Source organism: Protomyctophum parallelum (assembly GCF_964188405.1).
Source record: "Protomyctophum parallelum genome assembly, chromosome: 2".
Taxonomy (NCBI): Eukaryota; Metazoa; Chordata; class Actinopteri; order Myctophiformes; family Myctophidae; genus Protomyctophum; species Protomyctophum parallelum.
This window is the reverse complement of record NC_139699.1, coordinates 19,995,781-20,004,575: the sequence shown is the minus strand read 5'-3', so window position 1 is coordinate 20,004,575 and position 8,795 is coordinate 19,995,781. Positions and strand designations below refer to the sequence as shown.

The window sequence follows — 8,795 nt, the reverse complement described above, 5'->3', positions numbered from 1 at the left end:
CTGCTCTTGTGACTTATCATCGCCATCTGGTGTTGCTTTGGATGTAATGCATCTCCTCGTTTGTAAAAGAATGATTCCTCCAATCATCTGCAGGATGATGATATTATGATTGATTCTCTCTCTCTCTCTCTCATATATGACTTGTATACATTTAAAAATGAACAGTGTGTGTCAGTGTGTGTGTGTGTGTGTGTGTGTGTGTGTGTGTGTGTGTGTGTGTGTGTGTGTGTGTGTGTGTGTGTGTGTGTGTGCGTGCGTGTGCGTGTGTGTGTGTGTGTGTGTGTGTGTGTGTGTGTGTGTGTGTGTGTGTGTGTGTGTGTGTGTGTGTGTGTGTGTGTGTGTGTGTGTGTGTGCGTGCGTCTGTGCACGCGTTGCTCGTCCACTAGATGGCAGTGATGAGCTCCATTTGTTTTTGTTGCATTGCTTTCATGAAGCATAGACTTGAAGAGATCCGTGAAGTGAAGAAGAAGAAGAAGAAGAAAAACAGAAAGACCAACAACAGTGCCGGTGTTTTCAGCTCAGTCAGACAGACAACACACTCAGGGTACAGAGCGCTTTATTCATCAATTATAACCTTAAAATGAGTCTTCATGTTAGTGCGATTGGGCTGCCTTTAATTCCTGGTCAATTATATGATATGTTATAATGGTGTCTTCTGTAGTCCTACTGACTGAGCTTTTCTGTCGAGACTGATTTCAGCATTAACGCTGTTGTGTACTAGACATAATTAATGAGCCTATTATGAATATATATGAGCTTTGACAGATGCGTATGACTGGAATGGAATGTAACTAACAGTGATGAGTTAAACTTACAGTGATGATTTTACAATATAAATTGGGGGTCCCAGAGATATAAATGCCATTAAATGGGGGTCCGTACACTAATGCATTTCATATTGGGGGTCATTTAAATTAAACGGGTTGGGAATCTCTGCTAGAGCAGTAAAAATATTATCTTATGGGGGTCCCTAGCCCTCCAAGCAGAACCCAATGCTACTGAAGTTTCTGACATTTGTTAGACCCAGTGCATTGGGTCCTGTTGCATCAGTATCCTGCCACCTGGTACGCGGACATTCATAAAACATAAACAACATGGATAACGCCTGTCTGCGCTCTTTGACGACATTTTTTCGTGTGAGGGTTTCTGAATATGTGAAGTATAAGTACCCATACATGCCGCTGCGAATATATCCTGTGGCGCGGAAGCCGTTAAGTATTTTTAATCTTTGTTTGACCGATTTGGTCGCTTTGATTCTTCTCTTCCTTCCTTGTTTATTGACACCTCATTGTACCGCCTATCTGGCTAGCTAGTGGCGCTATAGCTATGACAGAGCAGATCAGAGGCAGGGACGTAGCCGACACAAGCCAACCGCACACCGGGAGGCGGTACAATAAACGGTAAACAAACAAGAAGAAATAAAGCGACCAAATCGGTCAAACAAAGATTAAAAATACTTAACGGCTTCCGCGCCACAGGAGATATTCGCAGCGGGATGTATAGGTACTTAAAGTTCCCGAATTCAGAATAACTCAAGCAAAAAAAGGCCGTCACACGCCGCAGATACGAGCTTAGAGAGCATGTTTACGTCCGCGTTCCAGAATTCCCATACGAAAATATAGTCATGAACAGTGACCCTACATAAAACTCATCAAAATTTCAGAAAAGCTTTATGTAGGGTTTCCGAGAGGGGCTAGGTGTCCCTATAGCATATCTTTTCAAACTGGAGGTCCGTGGGCTAGGTATAGTGTCAGTGTGGGGGTCCTTGACATGAAAAAGTTTGGAAACCACTGGTCTAGACTCTATAACAACAGCTAGCATAAATAAATGAAGCTTCATTGGTTGATTGAATACTTTATTGCAAATACAGTGGTAATTCAACAATCCATGCAGGCTTGTTTCCAATGTGGTCCTATTATACAATGCATTGTGATTATTAACTTGTTTGATGATTGTGCATGGAGTGGTGTGCTCAGTGGTTCTCCCTATCCCCAGCTAAATGATTAATAGTTAGGAACCAAATGGACACTTATAGAGTTATAGCATAATACCCTAGCCCCTTTCGGCACAGCTTTTCTGAATTTTGGACGTCGCTACCCTAGGGTCCCTGACAGCTTATTCCACCCTCCATATGATGCAGATGTACATACTCTCTGTTCACGGAGAGCTGCGATGCCGCTTGAGTGTTGGTGAGATGTTTCAAAGATGCATAACACAGCTATAGGAGACCGCCGCAACGTGTACGAAATGGCATTAACCGCCGGTGCCGGTAAGTATTCTTTATCTTTTTTTTTAAGTTTTGCTTTGCTGAACTTCTCTCTCCTCTCTCTTCCTTGACTTCCTTATTGACTTCCTATTGTACCGCCTCCCGAGCGGCGACTGGCTAGCTGCACGTCCTAGTTACTGCCTTTGATTGGCAGACCGCGTACATGCAGGATGTTTATAATGCTGTTGTGTCGTGGGAGGCGGGACATGAGAGGCGGGAAGTGAGAAAGAGAGAATTTCAGAGAAGCCAAAACTTTAAAAAAAAAGGCATCGGCGGTTAATGCCATTTCGTACACGTTGCGGCGGTCTCCTATAGCTGTGTTATGCATCTTTGAAGCATCTCACCAACACTCAAACGGCGCCGCCACTCTCTGTGAACAGAGAGTATGTACATATTCATCCTATGGAGGGTGGAATAAGCTGTCAGGGACCCTAGGGTAGCGATGTCCAAAGTTCAGAAAAGCTAACCGAGGGTTTCCGAAAGGGGCTAAGCTATACCCTAGCTTGGATCAAGATCAATAGATTATTTTATCGAGTCTGACTTTTACTTGAAGATACAAAAGCAAAAGTCAGACTCGATTGAGTCTATATAGCATAGAGTTATAGCATTCTCTGACCAAAAAGTATTTCTTCCCACTTCAGGTGAAGAACGATGAAGACCCTGGTCGTGTTTGATTTTGACTACACAGTGGTTAACGACAACAGTGACACCTGGGTGATTAGGTGATTAATCAGCTCACTATTGTTTTATTTATTATTATTATTATTATTATGACGTGATATGTAACTGAGTGTGTTTATTAGTAATAGCACATTTAAAAAACAGTCAATTCACACATGCGTGTGTGAATTGAGCATTAAGACAGTTGATGTAATATTAGTGAGAATACACACACACACATTGTAGCATTATGCAATCATAATGGTGCAATAATGAGGTTCTTACTCTAGTGTGCTATCAATCAAAGACAGACTCGAGCAGAGGTGTCTCATGACAAATAACATATACAAGAAATAATTGTCCAATAGTGTTGTTGCACTGTGTCAATTATACAAGGAAGTCTTTTTGTCACATGACGTCCTGTATTAGGCCGCTCTCACGCGGCCCGTGCAGCACAACATTATTTGACGATGTTACATATTTCACGCGTTAGACATTAGACATGTTTTGGGGCCAAAACCACGTATTGTATATACTTTAAATCCCCTTACAGACGGGTCTGTAACTCTTGAGAGAGAGTGCACATTAGCATACTCTCAGAGTTATGCAGGTCTTTGAAATAAATAAAAAAGGTTTCAGAACCACTGCACTATACTTTGTCACTGAATTGTCCATATAGTTTCTAACATTATACTCAGATTTATGTTTCCTTCATTTTTTAAACGTGTGTGTGTGTGTGTGTGTGTGTGTGTGTGTGTGTGTGTGTGTGTGTGTGTGTGTGTGTGTGTGTGTGTGTGTGTGTGTGTGTGTGTGTGTGTGTGTGTGTGTGTGTGTGTGTGCGTGCGTGCGTGCGTGTGCGTGCGTGCGTGCGTGTGCGCGCATGCGCGCGTGTGTTGCCTCTCACTAGATGTCTCCCCGATCAATCCCTTCCTGATTCCCTGACACAATCCTATCAGAAAGGCCAGTGGACAGCATACATGGGCAGAGTAATGTCCTACATTGGTGAGCATTTTGTTATGCTGTTATATATATATATATATATATGGGCTCTTTGCTAAACTGAAGGTGGCATACCTATTTTCTGTTTTAATGTATTATTTTCCAATACCTTTGTTTGATTGACTTGGCAGACGATTTGATCCGAAAACACGTATTTTGATTGATTGAAATAATGTATTAACAGTTTGCAGAATTACAGTACATTATTTCTGTATTGAGCACAACTCAATACAAAGACTGTCAACTGTGAGTGGACGACCCAATAAAGCATTACACTTGTTTACAAGAGGGTCCACCTTGTTCAATTCCTCAAAACATTTAGAGACGTACAAATAGTCACTTATATATAGCCAAAGAACAGAACAGGAGGTAAAAAAGGAAGGAAAAGGAAAAGAAACGTATACAGTGAGGGGGATGAAGGAAGGTGGTATGAAGGTATGAAGGAAGGTGTCATATCATTATGCGTTTAATCCTATTTCAGAATAAATGTGTGACTGTATCACACCTGGATTATGAGCCCGTCTTGTACTGTGGCTTGTACTATGCTATTTAGATTTGGTGTGGAGGGAGGCTAAAAGGAGGAGGCCAAGTACGGACCCCTGGGGGACGCCGATCAACAAAGTATAAGAGGGGTTACGTGGTTAATAAGGATTATTCTATTCTATCCTATCTAGGGTTGGGATTCGTTTAGGATTTTAACGATTTGGATTCCTTAACATTCCCTTTAACGTTTCCTATACCTCACTGGTTCTTAAAGTGAGGTACAGCTAGGGACCCTTTGGGGTACTTGAGGGGGTCCCAAATGGACCCTTGAAGGTCTGTAACTCTGGTTGTTTAAATGAAAACGTTTTGAGAACCCCTGGTATTGTAATTGTATAGCAGATGGTATGTCCACATACCAGCTCTGACTCTGAGGTCCCCTTTCTACCGGTTGAACCGGTTAGGTTATTTTTTCCTGCCTAATATGGAATCATTTGTTTCCACTGAAAATGAATTTGTTCAAAATCCTAACAGTTGGTTCAGAACGGACCAAAAACAGGGTTCCGTGAAAGAACCAAGGTTCCAAGAATTTAGAACAGAAACCGTTCTAGAACCAAACAATTGTTTCCAAATGTGATTGGTTCCGGTTCCTCCGATTCCGGATCCCAAACCCCAACCCTAAATCCTCTATCCTGTCTGGTCCAAGCAGGAGACCAGGCACGTGCACAAATAGACATCAAAGGGTGATTCAGCCCCAGCCCTTTTACCGTCTGTAAAACAACTGCCCTCTCCAGACCACGAATGCAGCATACATTTACTAATGTTGAAGGCAGCATTCAGGAGAATTGCTTTTTTCTGAAGTCTCCTGAACTTGAACGCAACATTTTGCGTTGAACTAATTTGTTTCAAATTAAAATCCATGTCGTACACCTCCAGTAGATGAAGAGAGCTGGGTTGCGCCGCACCGCGTATATCTGCTATTTTCGCAATTTTTGTCCAAAAGTGCCCTCTTACGGGATTTCAGCCCCTGCCTCTCTAGCACTCTCTGCACCTCCCTACAGGAGACCAGGCCGTGAGTCCAGCCAGCGTCCGCAGTGTGATGGAGACCATTCCGTTCACTGACGGAATGACCGAACTGTTGACGTTCATATCGGAGCACAAGAGCACCATCGACTGCATCGTCATCTCAGACTCCAACACCATCTTCATCGACTGGATCCTCCAGGTTAGGATCTATCACGGTCATGACGTTTATTGATGGTCAATTGTAAATTGCTCAAATAAGTGTGTGATTAACGATTTAATTGCGTGTCTGTCATTTAATGTTTAGATTAAAAAAGAAAATCTGTATGGCTTTTAGGGTTTGTAAACATAAAGGTGCACTTTTATTTTCATTTTACGCTCTCAAGAGTTACATCTGCATTACTTAATTTAAAAGGAGTCTACACAATCAGAGAATGTAGAAGAACTGTTATTGTGATCAACGTTTGCCAGTCTCCTATTGGTACCAACGTGAACACAGCACAGCAACAAAAATATTCTTTAGTGTTGCCTCTGAGAGTCTAAATCTCATCAAATGGTGGTCCGTGGCTCAAATGCCAAATAAATGATGGACCAGACTTGATTGATAGGAAATGGGTTGAAAACCACTAATGTAAATAATTCTGACGACCCCTATACTGTTACCTCCAGGCCGCGGGCGTCCAGGCGGCTGTCGACCACGTCTTCACCAACCCGGCACGGTTCGACGAGCGCGGCTACATGGAGGTGCAGCGTCACCACCTGCACGACTGCACGCGCTGCCCCGTCAACCTCTGCAAGCGGAAGGTCCTGGAGGTATGTAGGGGTGGGCGATACGGTGATAAATATTGTATTGTGATACAATGTCTATGCCTTTTCAGAGATATCGTACAGTATATGTTGTGATACAGTGAATGCGCATTCTGTGATGTGCAGTTCTTATACCTTTAATTTATACTTATGTAGAACGACAGTTTCATTTCTAAATGTTCCGTTACTCCTTTTTCTCTTAGTTTCTGTTGTCTTGTAGGTAGTTGTACGATTAAGTAACTTGAACAATAACCCTAAAAAAAAAACATAATTATGGGAAAATATCGTGATAATATCATGTATCGTGTTTTTTGGGCGACCATCTATAAGGCCTCTAGAAGTCTCCATCTAAACCTTGGAGTGGTGGGTGAAGATCCGTCGAGTCGCAGGCCAAACATATATGCCAACACAGCGGTGTATATACATACTGTACCTTCTGAAGTTTATTACACACACAGAGAAATATATACAGTGAGAACAGTGGATCTATGACGTCCCTATAGCAGATTATGGAAACCAAGAACAGAATGAGCAGGAACAAGCATGCATCTCATATCTTATATTGCACGTACAGTCAGTTCCTCTGATACAGTAGTGGCCGTGTTATGGTTATCAATAATTATGCTGCTTATGCAGATAAAATGTTTTGTGACTGAGTCAGGCAGCTGAGGCCAAATATCATAACAGTGATACTGCTTGATATTATATATATTATCATATCCCCCCTCCCCCCCACCCCTCCCTGGAGGTGTACCTGGCGGAGCGGCGGGCGGAGCGAGGCGTAGAGTACCACCGCACGTTCTACGTGGGCGACGGCGGTAACGACCTGTGCCCGACGTCGTGTCTCCGCGGCAGCGACGTGGTGATGCCCCGGAAGGGTTTCACCCTGGAGAAGCTGCTGGTCAAACTGAAGGACGACGACCTCGTCTCCCTGAAGGCCAGAGTGGTCGCCTGGAGCAGCGGCTCCGAGATCCTGCACGAACTGAAGACGAGTGTCGGCGCGTAGTTTTCTTTTTCTTATTTTTTGGACCGGTGTTTTTTTTTTTTTTGGGGGGGGGGGGGGGGGGGGGGGGGTTTGCCCCAAGGCACACCTGCATTCATTGTGGGAAATGGCGGATCTACAAGCTCACAATGTGTCGATTGGCTATTTTCTTAATTATGCCATTCAGGCGGGAACCCCTTTTGATGTCTTAAGCATTATGTTATACTTTAGCTATTGAAAAATAGCAGGTCTACAAGGTTGGCTACGAGCTTGAAGATCTGCTCTATTTGAATAATGTTGAAAATGTGGTGCAAATCTTTGAATATATATATATTCTTTCAGAGAGATAGAGATAGAGAGATAGAGATAGAGATATACTTTATTAGTCTCCCGAGGAAGAAATTTGTCTTAGACAAAGGGCCCGCATGCAAGCGTAGCCCTAGTCCATGTCGCCACAGTGCAGCGCCAAATACATCTTTCTTGCATCATAGAAAAAGAAAGTAAGAAAAAAGAAGGATGGTGGGTGGGGGGGGGGGGGGGGGGAGAAGCATGGAATGGGTGAGGGGTATTGACAGAGGGGGGGGGGGGGGGGAGGGATGGAGACATCATATCACATACAGTTGCATTGTGTAGGCACGGAACTTGGGAGGGGGGGGTGGGGGGGGAGGGGGAGGCATGGAATGGGTGAGGGGTATTGACAGAGAGGGGGGGGGGAGGGATGGAGACATCATATCACATACAGTTGCATTGTATAGGCACGGAACTTGGGAGGTCGGGTGGGGGGTTGGATTTTTGGATGTGCAACAAATAAAAAAAACTCTGATCCTCACACAACGCCTCAGTAGGGGGCTGTCTGAAGGCAGGAAAAAAGTTGTTACACCCGGCAGCAGGTGGGGGGGGGGGGGGGATCTCTGCTCCACGGATGTGAGTCTATCAGATAGTCTTTGCATGTTGGTATCCAATTTTCTAATTAGCTCAGTCAATGCCATGTACATGTTCCCCGTCAATTTCCCAAGGTCATCTATCGCGGTGAGCGGCTTCGGAGTCTCACCGACGTTGTCGACTGCTCCCTTCGAAATTTGGGCAATTTTCCGGTAGATCAGGGTGCCGCCTAGTCCACATAGCAGCCCCTTCACCACCATTAATCCAATGATCCAGATGTCCTCTACGTCCACCACCGTTAGTGCAGAAACAGAGGATGTTCCAATTCTCCCGGTAGTTGTCTCTGACATAACCAGCAGGGTACGATCCCGGTGGGCATGTTGGCTCCCCAGCACCGGAGTGCCTGTCCGAAAGAATTTTGTCGAAAGCGCTCAAGGACCAGCTAATAAGTTCCATGTTTGGTCAGAGATCAGACGAGAGGCAGTGCAGAGGGGCACGCGGTGAGGGAGATAGGGTTGAAGAGAGAGGTTGAAGAGAGAGGAGAAAGTGCGACCGCCTCTTTCAGAAGCTAAGAAAGAATAGTGAAGAGTGAAATCTTTGCTTCGGTGGAACAACATATTTTCAGATGGGGGTCGGCGGCCAATTTCATATAATTTTCTGGGGTCCTTAATAGAATAGTTTGAGGATCACTGACAT

The 8,795-nt window shown here is 44.2% G+C and overlaps 1 protein-coding gene across 1 annotated transcript; it reads left to right on the top strand.

The window, feature by feature from the left end:
- Positions 1–477: 477 nt before the first annotated feature.
- On the top strand, positions 478–7,264 carry LOC310854918 (putative phosphatase phospho2). Its single transcript, XM_083759679.1, has 6 exons — positions 478–544; positions 2,908–2,988; positions 3,834–3,928; positions 5,467–5,630; positions 6,098–6,241; positions 6,984–7,264. Exons 2-6 carry the CDS (start codon positions 2,918–2,920, stop codon positions 7,239–7,241), a joined length of 732 nt encoding a protein of 243 aa, XP_083615805.1. The 5' UTR covers positions 478–544; positions 2,908–2,917; the 3' UTR covers positions 7,242–7,264.
- Positions 7,265–8,795: the final 1,531 nt, after the last annotated feature.